This window comes from Hyaloscypha bicolor, assembly GCF_002865645.1.
Source record: "Hyaloscypha bicolor E unplaced genomic scaffold K444scaffold_117, whole genome shotgun sequence".
In the NCBI taxonomy this organism is placed as follows: Eukaryota; Fungi; Ascomycota; class Leotiomycetes; order Helotiales; family Hyaloscyphaceae; genus Hyaloscypha; species Hyaloscypha bicolor.
This window is the reverse complement of record NW_020194619.1, coordinates 1,533,131-1,547,790: the sequence shown is the minus strand read 5'-3', so window position 1 is coordinate 1,547,790 and position 14,660 is coordinate 1,533,131. Positions and strand designations below refer to the sequence as shown.

At 46.7% G+C, this 14,660-nt stretch overlaps 7 protein-coding genes across 7 annotated transcripts; 2 read left to right on the top strand and 5 right to left on the bottom strand.

Annotated features, from left to right (window-relative positions):
- Positions 1–1,145: 1,145 nt before the first annotated feature.
- On the bottom strand, positions 1,146–2,229 carry K444DRAFT_534549 (uncharacterized protein; the record flags this gene model as incomplete). The annotated part of the gene is made up of 2 exons (XM_024875224.1): positions 1,146–1,605; positions 1,658–2,229. The coding sequence occupies 2 exons, from the start codon at positions 2,227–2,229 to the stop codon at positions 1,146–1,148; spliced, it is 1,032 nt and encodes a 343-aa protein (XP_024734085.1).
- A 452-nt stretch (positions 2,230–2,681) lies between these two features.
- On the bottom strand, positions 2,682–3,324 carry K444DRAFT_48707 (uncharacterized protein). The gene is made up of 2 exons (XM_024873136.1): positions 3,142–3,324; positions 2,682–3,090 (listed from the first exon to the last, which is right to left on the bottom strand). The coding sequence occupies exons 1-2, from the start codon at positions 3,214–3,216 to the stop codon at positions 2,731–2,733; spliced, it is 435 nt and encodes a 144-aa protein (XP_024734084.1). The 5' UTR covers positions 3,217–3,324; the 3' UTR covers positions 2,682–2,730.
- Positions 3,325–4,307: 983 nt separating this feature from the next.
- On the top strand, positions 4,308–5,213 carry K444DRAFT_535285 (uncharacterized protein; the record flags this gene model as incomplete). The annotated part of the gene is made up of 2 exons (XM_024875274.1): positions 4,308–4,911; positions 5,023–5,213. The coding sequence occupies 2 exons, from the start codon at positions 4,308–4,310 to the stop codon at positions 5,211–5,213; spliced, it is 795 nt and encodes a 264-aa protein (XP_024734083.1).
- A 611-nt stretch (positions 5,214–5,824) lies between these two features.
- K444DRAFT_632315 (uncharacterized protein) lies at positions 5,825–6,789 on the bottom strand (the record flags this gene model as incomplete). Its single annotated transcript, XM_024883462.1, has 4 exons — positions 5,825–5,898; positions 5,955–6,266; positions 6,320–6,427; positions 6,483–6,789. 4 exons carry the CDS (start codon positions 6,787–6,789, stop codon positions 5,825–5,827), a joined length of 801 nt encoding a protein of 266 aa, XP_024734082.1.
- Positions 6,790–8,080: 1,291 nt separating this feature from the next.
- On the bottom strand, positions 8,081–10,250 carry K444DRAFT_566121 (uncharacterized protein). The gene is made up of 2 exons (XM_024877119.1): positions 8,611–10,250; positions 8,081–8,556 (listed from the first exon to the last, which is right to left on the bottom strand). The coding sequence occupies exons 1-2, from the start codon at positions 9,974–9,976 to the stop codon at positions 8,150–8,152; spliced, it is 1,773 nt and encodes a 590-aa protein (XP_024734081.1). The 5' UTR covers positions 9,977–10,250; the 3' UTR covers positions 8,081–8,149.
- A 575-nt stretch (positions 10,251–10,825) lies between these two features.
- Positions 10,826–11,938, bottom strand: K444DRAFT_490239 (uncharacterized protein; the record flags this gene model as incomplete). Its single annotated transcript, XM_024873195.1, has 1 exon — positions 10,826–11,938. A coding segment is annotated over one exon (1,113 nt), but the record flags the coding sequence as incomplete, so codon positions are not given.
- A 1,135-nt stretch (positions 11,939–13,073) lies between these two features.
- K444DRAFT_632312 (uncharacterized protein) lies at positions 13,074–14,347 on the top strand (the record flags this gene model as incomplete). The annotated part of the gene is made up of 3 exons (XM_024883461.1): positions 13,074–13,183; positions 13,297–13,413; positions 13,468–14,347. 3 exons carry the CDS (start codon positions 13,074–13,076, stop codon positions 14,345–14,347), a joined length of 1,107 nt encoding a protein of 368 aa, XP_024734079.1.
- Positions 14,348–14,660: the final 313 nt, after the last annotated feature.

Genomic DNA, 14,660 nt, shown 5'->3' with positions numbered 1-14,660 from the left:
GCAGATCCAGTGATTGGCTTTTGGGATCACGGAACAGAGAATTAGCCTGCCGGTATTTGAGATCTGTTAATTAATCGAACATGTGAAGTGGGGCAACAGGTTCTGAGAGCTGCTGCCTGAAAAGATTGAAGCATGGTTGCTAGAATCGTGGACCGTGGTTCCTGGATCTCGAATGCAACTAATGTGATTCACTGACCTTGGTCACATCACTGGATCAGTGCTCTCGGGGCAACAAAATGCACACAACCTTTTGCGACGTGCAATAACAACACATTGCTCATTTTGATTAGCTACACAGGAGTGATGTTGCTGCTAGTCTTTCAACTTAGTATCTATGATGATTATAATAAGGCTTGACCAATTAAAACTCGAATTAGGCAGGGACAACAAGTACAGTATATGCGTCACGAACATTAAAACGTAGCCAAAGAACCTTGGGCACAGAGACAATATTGTTGTAGGAGAACTTCTAGCAAGATCTCATACTAATTTTATGTATTTATGGGCCTTGTGGAACTAACGACGTAAGGGGTCGCTCGGCTAGCAAGCGATCCAGTCAATTCACGGGATCTGGAAAGTTACATGACTAATCAACCTGATCAGCGAGTGATCAAGAAGCAGGAAGACCCTCTGTAAAGCAGACGAGTCTACAGTAGATAAGAGCTTCTTGCTCCAGCTCAAATAAAGTATCTTCTCACCGCACACCCCTCCACCCCCTTCCTTCCCCAAAAAGTGCCGATTAGAGGCGAGGCCAGGCTAACCGAAGTCCCTGACGAAAACACGTTAGATTATACTAAAAAGCCTTGAATGAAATCTTTATTTATAAAAATTTCTCTTCATATATTGAACTATATAATAAACTCTTAGAAAATTGACTTTTTGACTTATATTATTATATTTAAAATAATAAATATAATATCTTGGTTTAATAACTTTAAGTAATTTAAAGTTTATATTAAATAAATATATAATTTCATAATAAAGAATAGTTATATATAATATTAGAATGTAAAGAACATATTACTAATAAAATAAGACTTATTAAAGATACGGAATTAGTAATACAAAGGTTTTAAGCACTCACATTGAGGCACTAGAGTAATAGTTACGCTCTTGCGATACACCTATCTTAGAGACCGCCTTTCCTACTCGGGCCACACTTCCATCATGTCTAACCATTCAAGCGCAAAACCTGTCACGATCTTGGCCCAGTCCCTAACAGTCGGCAAGTGAAGGTGTTTGCCGTTGTCTTCTATTGTATTTGCGATTGGGGGCAGAGGCGAAGGCAGAAGCCGAATAAATGGTATACCACGTTCCATGAACGGGACGTAATCGCCTACTATTTCAGACTCCATGATTGGCTCGTTCGTCATGGGAAGGAATGCAGATAGCGGGCTCGTCTCGAGAAGACCAATCTTACGCAAGCGGTCTTCAAGACGTGCCATGTTTTTGTATGCCCAATGCGTAAGGAGGAAATATGAGGGAATTGTGGGGTTGATGGATCCCAGGACGTCGAGCAGAACGAATATATTAATTTGGCTCAAAGCATTTGGATACTTCGAGCCAACTGGATTGGTTTTCATCTCCCAAGTCTCACTCAGAGCTCTGTTGCAATTATTAGCAAGAATGTATGGTTTCAATGCTTGGAAAAGCATACCTTGATCCATACAATGCTGGCCCCTTCTCATCCAAAGCCTCCTTCCCGTCAAGAAGTAGTATTTGCACACCCATATCCATCTCGACTGTTCCCCCTTCCCCCAATTCCGCCATCTCGTCATGCATCTGTGTCACATACTGATCGATGCTTCTTGCAACATGCAGCAATATAGCGCAAGGAACAGCACTATCCGTCGCGCCTAAAAACCCCTCTGGGAAGTTCTTGCTGTCATAATGCGCCGCCAACGTCAACCAATTGGCCTGCCCTTGCTTTGTCCAAGGCGGCTCCCTCTTGAAAACAAGGTTCGCGATTGGGACTTCAACACCCATAGGCGTTGTCGTGCTCGAATTGTACCACTCCATCCTCCATCTTGGCAGCTCGCCGCTGAAGAAATTAATGAAATGGCGCTGGACAGTTGTATGCCCTGCTGTCCCGGCGACGCGGGGTATCAGGATCGGGGAAAGATGAGTCCCATGATCAGGGTCGAAGTCCGAGCCTCCGGAGGATATGTTTCGCAAGAAGCTGTCGGAGAGCGGTTTATAAGCATATGTAATGACGAGAAGGCTGTCCATGACCAGGAACAAAAAACAGGGATGGCAGCTTGAGATGGATAAAAAGCTCCTCATGGCTCGGCAGACGGTATCAAGATGATACCCTTATCGAAGTCATAAGATGGTGCCTGTATTTTCTACTTTTGTTTGCGGGAACTTCCTAGCATCTGAAAATCTAGCATGTAAGAAATCAAACACTCAATTCAGAGGTTCACTGAAACCTGGAGCTAATAGATAGGCTTTACACTTTAAAATGTTGGTCAAAAAGCTCGGCAGTGCAATGCAGCAGAGTCCGTGCTCAAGAAAGTGAAATCGAGGTAAAACAAATCTATAACGCTTATGTAATCGGTACTCCCGTGCGTGGAGGGCTTAAGCGAGGTGATAAAAGGGGGTAGCTTCGCTAATTGGGGCGCCTTGACTTGAAAATGAAGTGAGTTAACATCTCAACATTTGCACTGATATGGCATTTTCAGCGCGTCTGTAATTAGAATTGTCATCCGTGGCGTTATTATTGTTGTTATTTTATGCGGCAGCACCCTTTGCTGCGTCTGCGGCTCCTGCTTGACCCTTTCCAGCCGCACCACCGCCAAAGAGAGCAGCTAAGCCACCAGCACCACCGGCTGCTGCTCCACCTGCAGCTCCGGCACCTCCAGCGCCTTTGTGGTGACGGCGTTCTTTGGCCGCGCCTCCCAATAGAGCAGCCAAGCCACCAGCACCGCCTGCGCCGCCTGCGGCATCAGCTCCACCTGCTGCTCCGGCACCACCACCAAAGAGAGCAGCTAAGCCACCAGCACCACCGGCTGCTGCTCCACCTGCTGATGCGGCACCAGCACCGCCCGCGCCTTTATGATGACGTGCTGCCAAGGCAACATCTGCTTCGACCTATCTCATTGATTAGATTTTGAATTGTATGAGATGTTGACTCGAACGTACAGGTGCTGCCTGAGCGACTTGCAAGGTAGCCATCAAGGCTACGGTGAGTAATTGGGTGAGACTAGTGAACTGCATGATGATGGATGCAAAGAAGGACCGTAGGTAAATGGAATAAACGTAGTTGGTGAATGGCAGTTTAGAAGAAATTGATATGGACTACTGACAACGAGGACGAAATCTGAAAAGTGATCGTTTTAAAGAGCAAGATTGAGAAGAAAAAGCCAGAATAAATTAGCTTTTTAAAGAGAAAGAATCAAAAGATGAGACAGGCTCGCCAGGACTCGGATAAGTTCGGGTACTAATGGGACTTTTTCTCCATTGCGAGTCTTCAGTGGAGATCCTTCTCTGTATCGAACCCGAGGACTTGGAAAGCCGTGCCGATCTGTTTCACGCATGATGGAAACATGATGCACCAGTTGGTTACTGACATGCTTCAATCCCGCAAATGATCGAATGCCCAGCCTGTAATTGCCAGAAGATCAATGCGTACGTGACTGAACTCCAAGCTCAGGTCTTGTAAGTTTCATCGGTGGAACATCGCATGTCGAGAGTCCTAGTCCTTTCGGCTTTTCCATGGTGGTAGTGCAGGAGCAGTCAATGCGATGTTTCACCGCCTTGCATGCATTGGCGCGTCGGCTACGTGGATGTGTGGCGATCTGGCGATCCTACAGGGTCGATTGAGTGTTCTGTGCGCCAAGGATACCTTATTTCAACGACTTTTCAGTGGCTATTCCTCCCGATGCTTGTGGGAGACTCACTAAAGCTCCGACCCGGAGGGGCAATACTTGCGAGCTGTAAAACAAAACGAGAACAGACACTCCACCGTTAGAAGTCCATCTCCTCTGAATATCAGGGACACTGAAACCATCCCCCCCGGAAATCGATTCTAATGGTCAAGGGTGTTGCTTTCGGGCATGTTTGGCACGGCAAATTACAAGCAGTAAGTTCGGCCCAAGTATTGTATTGGTATCCTTTGTTCGAAATCCGCATCTAACGCTTTCGAAAGATTCGGTTTCATTTTTCATAGTATACACGTTCTGGCTTTTCGATCCACTTTTGAATCAACGAGCCTTCATTGACGCCTTGCAAGAACATATCTGGCATCGAGTCTATTCTATATCCCTAACCATCTATTGTCTTCTTGTTGGTGCAATAGAATTCCAGACATGAAGGACATTAACGCAGGATATGAAAAAGTCCCTCCTGATGAGCTTTCCACAACTGTCGCAGAAGATGGGGCAGGATTCGACTTGTTCGAGCTAAAGCAGCAAAATTTGAGAACAGAGCAAATACATCGTTCCAAATGTCTTTTAATCGCCAACTCGATTCTATTCTGCACCTCTGCATTTCTCCTAGCTACAACTTACATCCGAGGCACCCCAAACACAGCGCAATTCGTCTCGAAATTCTCTTCATATTCACCAGCTCGAAAAGCCGTGCAATACGTATCCGGCACCTTCAACGCCACTCAAGGAAAGGACTCGGGCTACATTGGTACAAGCAACGAAACAGAAGAAATGTGGAATTGGGTCACGGTGGATATGGGTGACCAGATGGTCACACCAGAGGAGCTGAAGCTGGTCAACAAACCTGAGACCTCGGTCAAGATCAAGAATCCCAAGACAGGAAAGGAAGGATATCGAATCGGATTGGAGGTTTTTCATCAGCTTCACTGCTTGAATCTCGTTAGGAAGAGCACGTATCGTGATCATTACGAGGGAAAGGGTGACTTTGCTGAAGAAGATGAAGTCAAAATACGCAACCATCTAGGTATGGACAGTCGAATTCCCCCCTCTTTCCCTCGTGTATCCTCTTCTCGCTACAAGGCATTTTATTAAACTGACATTCACTGATTTGGACAACTGCTTATCTACCACATAGACCATTGTTTAGAGATGCTACGTATGAATATCATGTGTCAAGTCGACATCGGTGTGATAACTTTCCATGAACTGCCTGACAAACCCGGTGATCCGTGGCCGGATTTTAGCACTCTGCACGTTTGTCGCGATTTCGATGCTGTGAGGAAATGGGCTATTGATAATACGGTTGCGAATGATGATATATTTTGAATGGAAGAAAGAGAAAGAAGAACTTTCCGGAAACGTGATGGGTGGGAATGTCCCTGATTTTGGATCTTGTATAGAAAGGAATGCAGGGAACGGTTTTTAGTTGAGCGTTGGCAGGTTGATGTTATAGCGGTATTTAATATAGGAAAATCTGGATAGTTAATCTGTTGATTTTCGTTGAGTTGTACGGATGAAATAGAGCTTCTTATAAGAAGGAAAATGAACTAATTTGCGTCTACGTCAATTTATTAGGGCACAGCCATGCACGGCAATCAGTATAAACCTGTCCGGTATTGCAAGTCTCGATAGGTAAATATTATTTTCTAGCTTGGGGAGGCGTCAACAATGCGCTAACTGTTCCTCCTCAGAAATTCTTTCTAGAACGCTGTGCCAACATATGCTCTTTATATGCTGTGTATTTTTGGGTATCTGATGTTGAATTGACACTAGGTATGAACCACCCAATTTTCCAAACAGGGAGGGGATGCTTCTTATGCCGACCTCGTGTAGCATTTAACAATCTATAGGTCGGCCCTCCTAGTTCCATGGTACCAAACCAACAAGACGTTGCAAGTCATTGAACCAAGTTCAGCTGTAATACTAGTCAACCAATTTCAATAAATTTGTTGGTCGTCATAGGCTCTGACGCTTTCCAGGTAATTGATGACCTGGCCGTAATCTTTACAAACTGTTGAGAGAATCAGCGACTTGTCCTTTCTTGGCATTCCATTTCACTGAAAATACCGTGCTTTGAATCCCAGCCATCGGATCCTCCATTATGGTCTGGGAATGTTGTCTCCAGCCCTTCAAGAGCCATGTCGGCTGAACACATAATGGCCTGACGCATATAGTCAAAGCAGTGAATCATGTGCCAGTGGTGATCTTCTGGCAAAGCTGTGTTGGACTTCAGGCCAGAGTATGTCTCTACTACGGCAAACAGACAATGCAGCTGATGGGTCATTGAAGTTGTGAAAACTGTCTTGTTCGGCCATACGATAGGGTGAGGTAGATCATGATATCTGTGTGTGTCGTTCACCCATTGAAATCCAATTCCGTCTGTTATGAATTCAGCAGTCTGTTCCACGAGAATTCAAATCAATAATTCTTACGAGGCATTAGTTCATTCCATGCAGTCAGAACTTCTTCTCGAAAAAACTCTGATGTGTTGTATGGCGCAAATGTTTGGTTGATTTGAAATGTCGTGACTTGGGTCGAGACTATTCCATTGTTAGATTACTGCTGTCATTCTTTATATCTCTGGTAGATACCTACAGTGTGGCCCAACACCCGTAAAGTCTCCTCCTACCTCATTCTCGCTGGTTTTTGGGATGGCCTTCTGCGATTGATCTCGCGCCAGCAGTCCGACGATGACAAGTAGCAATACAGCGTCAAGGAACCATCGTGCCTGATTAATGATGGATAGGCATGTTACCCTCTTTGATTTTGTCGCGTATTTCTGGCGGAACTCCTCTCCATACATCTGCTTCTCGTCTCCCATCAAAGACTCTTCCACCTCGGTGGTTGATGAATCTTCATGATCATCGATGGGGACATTTTTATATTTGAGCTGGCTGGCCATAATATATCAAGAAAGAAAGAAACGGTCTTAGTGAGGAATAAGAACTAAAAAGGAAGGAGCGTCAGACTAAAAGCGAACCTAATTGTAAAATTGTGTGGTCGAGGGGGAATTGCACGATGTCCGATCCATCGGCTGAAGTGATAAAACAAGAGACCAATGATGTTTGAGGTCATGAGCATTGATGAATTGGTGTTCTTACGCTATACAAGTTGTTTTAGGTTACGGCTTGTTCGCTGCCAAACATCCGGATGTTTCACTTTCAACGGTAAGACCATTGCAAACCAGCGAACGCGAATAGGAGCGGCTACTTCTACCGAGGTCCAAAACTAGCTAGTATAGCACCACCCAAACTATAACTCCCTCAGAACTTATATAGGATAGAGGTGACGGTGCAACGTGCATCACGTGCTTTCCATATCCACGTGACTAACCACGGCGAAATGCAAGATCAGGTGGATAGGATGTTTGCGTTGCGTTTCTTAATAACGGGAGAAGCTGATATGTCGGTTAGATCCTTTGTCGTAGGTAGATGCACAATAACTCGCTTGCGTTGCGTTTCTCAAAAAGGAGTGAAGGATAGATTTTGCGCTGCTCTCCAAGGTTATCTACCTTTTCACTTTACACTCGCTCAAGACTCGAGGTCCATTGACAGATACTCAATTTGTAGAAATTGCTTCCTTAAAACCTCCCCCTTGTGACATGAATGCCGTGCTCCTCACCTTTCCTGCAATCACTGATGTCATTGTGGAGGGGTCACCCCTGACTTGTGCACGAATTAAGCGAGCCCCTTTCTCGCTACTTCCCAAAACGGACATTTGTTGATTGCGACCCTTCTTTCTCAATTCCAACATTGCACCAACATGAAATCTACGAAAGAAGATAACGCATCCAATGAATCGGGGTAATTATTGTCGCATCAATTTGCCAAATGTAATTTCCGACCCCGCTCGCTCGACGAGATCGTCAAATCTGGCAAGGCGATCGAAGATCCCATATGCCTGTTTGGACAATTTGTCTCTGCCGTAACTGCAGATGCTTTGAAGGACATCCAACCTCCGTCAGAGGTGAGTTGAAGGGTACCATTCTGTCCCTTTAGGAAAGCTAATTGCCAATTACAGTTCTCAACCTTTGTACGCGATTTGTGCGTGAAGGTGCCGTCCGTTGCTCAATATCTCGTCCAAGAAATCCTCAAAACACTTTAGCTGCCTAGACTGCTAATACTTCGAGTCGGGGGTTTAGAGTAGAGTTAGTTATCAATTGCAAGTGGCAGAATGAGTTTTATTTGTGTGTGCGACGATTTCAAAAAAAAAAGGGCGCGTTCAATTCCGATTCTCAGCTAAGATGCTAACTAATCTCGTATTTAGGCGGTCAGCTGTTGCAATGTGGCCATATCCAAATAAAGGTACATAGCCTGCTCTGGGGTCCAGGTGAAAGTTGAGCCGAAGTCTGGCACGCTATACGAATATTTCTTGGTCCAGCTCTCGGCGTTTCCTTGCAACTCTGCGACGGACTTGTCGACTAAAGCCCTTCCAACAATGTCGTATCCGCCAGGTCTTTCACGAAGGACAGCTGCAACATCACATCCAAGGAATTGGCATATCGAATCCCCAATGCGAGCATTCATCGGAACGTAGCCGGTCTGACCATTGTCCATCACAAAGGGCAAACAGTTTTGCGATTCCTGGGTACTGTGTGATTTTTTGATCTGTTTCGATGACGGGGTGGCTGAAGTGTTGATTGATACTAAAAAGCGAGTCGCATTTTGGGCTATCTGAAGTCAGCCGGTAATTTAAATTGATTTTGCAGAGAATTCCTACTGACCTTGCAAAGCAAACGAAGTCTGGCTGCTGATCGGTATTACTTTTCTCATATCCTCGATCGTTCGTGACATATTCTCGCGAGATCTAGCATCTATATGATGTGGAGGCAGTTTCGACAGCTGTAACAATATAGTAGCTGAATTACAAGCCTGGCCAAGGCCTGAGATTATGCTAGTGCAAATGCCAAATATATTTATTGCAGACAGGCTGAGCTCGGAGTCAGGTGCTAGTAGATACCTGTCGGCCCCATCGCGCAGCTCTGAGGGACGGTCAAAGGACCGTTGAAGCATTTGACTGAACCGAACAGTATGTTGACTGGGTCCGCCCTCGCGACTATGAGATGGATGATAGAAGTTAATAACGTCTGCATATATCTGAAACAAAGTTTTGGAATAATCCACCGCCAATTCATCGTTCTGACAGTCAACGGCAAGTCCTAGAAGTGCGTAAACCTTGTCTCTTGGGTCACTGCAAATCGAATCTTGACAAGTCTCTATTAAGTCCTCGAGCTTGTTGCTTTGCTGAGAAGTTCGATGACGATCCAAGCTGAAAGCCTGACTGCCTTGAACCTTCTCGTTGGTCCTTAATAATTGAAACCTTGCAGTAAAGGCCGGAGCAGGAGCCAAACTTGGAGAACTCAGTAACATTCGTAGACGATGAAGACCCTTCCAGTTTGCGGAGAGATCGTCAAATAGAATGGTAATATCTGATGCTAAGCCAATCTCTTGCACGATCCACATCCGTCGCCAATAAGGCCGATCGAAGAATTGTAAAACTGTGATCGGGTTGAATTCCGGGAGAAGGTGAGTCCCTGCCAGGTAATAATCTCCATCCCCTAGCTGGGTCTCCTCAGCTAGCTTGTTGAGTCCGATCATCCATGCGTATACATCGTAGAAATCTCGACCGTTATTCGATTTCTCCTTCAAGCAGCCAAGCCACGCGACCACTTCAACGGCGGTTTTGTAGATCTGGCCCATGAGACGAACTTGATGATTTCTTTCCGCGGTGTTTCGCTGATCAATGCACAAGGCATCGATCCATATCCATTTGGTGTCGCCTTTCGTGAAGTGATAACGGGTCGTCAAGTTTGGGACGCTGAAGCCCCTGTCTCGAAGGTTCCACAACGCGTGCCACAAGTTTTCTCGAATCTTGACACGAGATCCATCTAAGATGATGGCTTTCGAATTGGTATGTCCCCAAGCATATGAAAGTGCACGGTACGGTGGAGCACTCTCAAGGCGGAATTTTTCGATTTTGCATCGTATTTCAGCGCATTCTTCCTCTGGGTCGACGGCCTCGATCGTCAGCAGCCTGATGCCATCCGAGCCTTCCAAAGGTGAATACGGATAGCCCGGCATTTGAGTCATCAGGACAGGAGAATAGAGCTCGATTTGACGAAGGCATTTGAAGAGAAAATGATCGTACTTATGTCGAGGTAAGACGAGGCTGAGATGTTGAGGCTGTGCAAATTTGCTGCCTGAGGGCGAAACGAAATTCTGGTCATAAAACACACATTTATCCCTGTCAGGAAAGTAGTGTGGCAGACTTTACTAGCTAGTGACTCCTTATACGCCTAGGAACCGTACATCTGAGTACTTATCTGAGGTTGGAGTTATTGGTAACGATCTTGTCGCAAATAGCAAGGAACAGTGATTTGCATAAATGGTTGTCTGATTAAAAGAAGCTCTGAAGGGAGCCTCTGGATCTAGCTAAATAAAAGGGGCTGCTGAGTAAGCGAAGCTAAGCTCCCTAGTACCCGTATCCGTACGACAGATCTCATAAACGTCGTTCGATGGTTCTAGAACAATGCAGATCTCCCCAATTTCCGAACCCTGAAATATGTATTCAGCTATTACATACACAGAGCCATATGAACACCAATGGTGAAAGTAGTAAGAAAATAAAGCCCGTATGTACATAGTACAACCAAACCAGACCCCCCTAGATCGTTTCATCTCGCTAGGAATATGAATTTAGACTTTCAATCTGCCCCGCTCCCTTGACGTCGCATTCGCGCGCATTGTGTGTGGGTTGCAGTACGGGGGCTTGGGTGCGCGGCTGTGATTTGCATATGTGGATGACATGATGAGCGTGGTTGTGTAGTTAGGAGGTATGTGTGTGTGTGTCAGTGTTCGACGTTGCTAAAGAGAGGGAAAATTCATGCGTAGCCCAGAGTAAATCAATATCTCAATTCTCTACTACCGAGGTCGCTAAGCTTAAAATGTAACCTTTTTGCCAGTACTCTCAACGATACCGCCCGTCAATCGAGCACTACCATGCGGCAGCATATACTCGACCTTCTTAGGAGTTTCACTGATCTTCTCCCTGACGCCCTCCGTTGCTCCTTCAAGGGCTTCTGTAGGTCTGCTCTTGGTACCGTCCTTGCCGTATCGTTTCTTGTAACGGACTTGAGCATCTTCTGCAAACTCCATACGCAACGGTCGGCCCTTGATTTTGTTGACCCACCACTTTCTCGTCTTGGTCTTCTTGGGCCTTGTTTTGCGGACACCTTCTGAACCAGATGCTTCGTCCTCCGACTCCGACTCAGATGCATCCGAAAGCTCCTCCTCGATGCACACGAAACCTCGAACAGCATTCTCTGCACCCTCCAATTCCTCGAACGTGATCCAAGCATACCCTTTACACTTGCCGGAATCCTCAAACTGTGCGACCTTCACATTGGCAATGGCTCCACACTTCTCAAAATGCTCCTTGAGATTGTCCTCCGTGGTGTCAAAGCTCAGATTGCCAAGGAAGACTCTCTTGCTCGGTGGTTTGCCATCATTTCTACTCTCCTCCTTGGTCTTCTGAGGTCTCCCCTCAAATGACTTATTGTTCTTGATCAGAACTCGTCGTCCTCCTAGTAGCTGTTCAGACAATTCGATAGCATAGCCGACGGCTTCCGAGCAGTTGAAGTCAACGTAGGCATATCCTTGGTTGTTCACAACCTTTACGAACTTCTTCTTCTCTTCGACCTTGTTGGCTGGCTTGCCATCGTTGGGCGTTGGCATATGGACTCGGGTGATCATTTCTTCGGTGATGTCTGAATACTCAACAAAGAACTTTCGCAAATCTTCCTTGGAAAGGTGCCATGGCAAGTTGCCGATCCAGATACCGTGTTCAGACCTCTTCTCAACCTCACTCTTCTTCGCTTGCTTCTTTTCTGGCTCAGGGGTAGACTCAGCTCCAGACTTGGAAGGAGGAAGAGGCTTTCCCTTCTTGAGACGACGAAGAGCCTTCTTGGAGGGTGGCTCTGGAGCGGTGATATCGACTTCAATTTCCTCAACTGAGGCTTTGCGCTTCTTAGATGGGGGTTGCTTGGAAGTTTCTTCAACGGCCTGGGATGCAGATTCTGGAGCAGCTACCGAGAAGCCTTCGTCAGGGGAGGATGCATCTGCAAACTTGGTGGACTTTTGCGGAGCTTCATCAAGTGATTCTGCCTTTCTTTTCTTACTGGGCTTATCTTTTTTCCCTTTCGGGGCTGACAATGCTTCGTCGCCAGGTGTTGATGCATGTGCAAGCTTAGCGGATTTCTCTGGGACTTCATCATGTTCTTCTCCCTTCCTATTCTTGCTTGGCTTGTCTTTTTTTGACTTCGAAGCCAACTTCGGAGCTTTGGACTTGAGGGTTTCGCTTGTCCCGGCGACTGCGACGACGATTGGGGTAGCCATGGCTGGAGGAGGTATACGCGGATTCGAAGTGAAGATTGACGGTGATATTGGGCGGAGCTGTGTTGCTTAATTATCTACCACGTATGTTGACGCGGTGGTAGTCGAAGGTGGAAGGAGGGTAGGGCAGGCGACGGCGAAGGTAGACTTTTCAGTTGGAGAAGGTCGCAGTTCTCGATCTCTCTCAACGGAGCCCTTGGACCTTGAGGTTGAGTCGCTTTGGCAGAAGCAGAGAATATCTGGTCTATTTCCCTTGGTATCTGAACGAGGCTGTTGGGGAGCAGGTTCTCGTATGAGGGTATGTTGATGGGAGATGGAGAAGCCCCGCCTTGAGGGGAAAGCAGGTGGGGTACGAGTTATTCGAGGAGGACGACGAGTCTCTCTTGTACAGGACGGTGCCAATTGCTACTTGAAATGAAGCGCAATAGTTCTCATGATAGTCCAAGATGGACGTGGCGTAGTTGATCAGTAGATAGAATCTTTCAAGATCGAGATTTATTTACAAAAATAATTCTACATATGTGGTCGGCCACGAGCTCTTGAAACTCCGGATCTAACGTTTCTGGGTATCGCTCTGTCTTTAGACGGACGCTGCTCTATAAAGAGGGAACCGCCGCTTTATACTAGCGTTCGCGACTTCCAAATGCTTGATGTTCATGGTGATGACTTTGAAAGCCTGTTCAATAACCCGCCAATGACACCGCTTCGAGTATTCACAGGTTCTTGACATGAGCTGTGCATGATATCAACCACCACACAAATGTTATCGTTCTTCCGATAACACACCACCACCATCATGGCATCGACCAGTGACGAAGGCCCTGTATTCGACACGGCAATGGAACAGGACGAGGACATGGCACAGGGAAAGCTCGACGAGCCAAAGGCTACCTACAAGTCATTCAAGTACGTCGCATTCGGGGTTGAGCTTCAGTTCTCAACGTCCGTGACCCATTGTCATTAGCGCAAACCAAACCAAGAACGGCATCCTTGAGCTCTGCTAACCTGCCTCCCTTCAGGAAGAAGTATCGGAAGATGAGAATCAAGTTCGATGACTCGATGGGTAAAAGCAATGATTACTTCAACCAAGAAAAAAAAGCTATGGAGACTGCCAAAAGACTGAAGCAGCAGAACGAGTGAGCAAGATCCTTCCCCCACAAGCAGGACAATCTGACTTCTTTGCGCTCCAGTCAACTCCTCGACCTACTCTTCGATGTGAATGAATCTGCGCAGATTCCAGTCGACAAGCGCATCGACCTGACGGCCGACATCCCCGCCCTTTCCCCAATCCCCCCTCTGTTGAGCAACGATGACCTCTATAATGCAGCCGAACTACAAACCCCCGAAGGCCAAGCCCTCTACAACGAAATCCGCACAATGATATCTGAAAAAGCTTCCTCGAACGACGCTTCCAAACCCCTCAAATCTCTCGCTACCTTGATGACAACCACCCCACACCTATCTCTCAACCACCCAAGCCTCCCTTCAGAGCTGATGACCTCTCTCGAGCCAGACGAAGGACAAACAGCACCACTAGCATACCTCACACCCGACCAACTCGACGACTACATCGACGATGTCGACGCCTCCCTCGGCCTCGTGGCCCCTCTTCCCCCACAATTCCAAAATACGCCCCAGCACGACCTCACATTCGGCAATTTCCACAGCCCATACAACTGGTTGCGTCGAAACGTGCCTCAGATCTTCCTGCAAGACGGTGAAAGCAGCGAAAAGTCGCATGGCAAGCCAGGCGCCTTGCGCGGAGCAGGAAAACGAGCCAGCATGCCAGCTCCAAGCAAGCCTGATGCATTGGAGTTTGTGGAGGAGGATGGAATTGGGTATGATGCAGCGTTAGGTGGCCCGGTGCACGCGAAGGGCAAGAGGAAGAGGGAAGAGGATGATGGTGGGTATCATCCTAAGGGTGGACGGGCGACCGGGGAAGGCAAGGCGAAGAAGCCGCGGAAGAAGAAGAGTGATGAGACGACGCCTGCTACGAGTGGAAGGAAGGGAAAGGGTAGAGCGAAGTTGAGTTCTCCTGCTGCAGATCCTCATTCGTTTGGGCCGATTTGAGTGTGATATTAATGGATGGGATGGGCGGCGTTTGATTATGGAGACCATTTGGCTCTGGCAAGTGAGTTTTGGGAGGAAGATCTGTAAAATAGTGGAACGAGCATAAAAACGAATTAGCCACATCAGATCTGGTAATCGACCCAGTTTGGAATGCAAAAAGTCTCAATGGTCTTGTGTGCAATGCAGTTCTATGTACAATGCAGCAGCTCTATCGAACGAGCAAGCAATGCAAGCCATTCTATCCAAATCAAGGACATCACCAATTCCCTCTTTCCTTGATGTCTCTCTTAGCCAGCTAACCAAGGCAAATCTC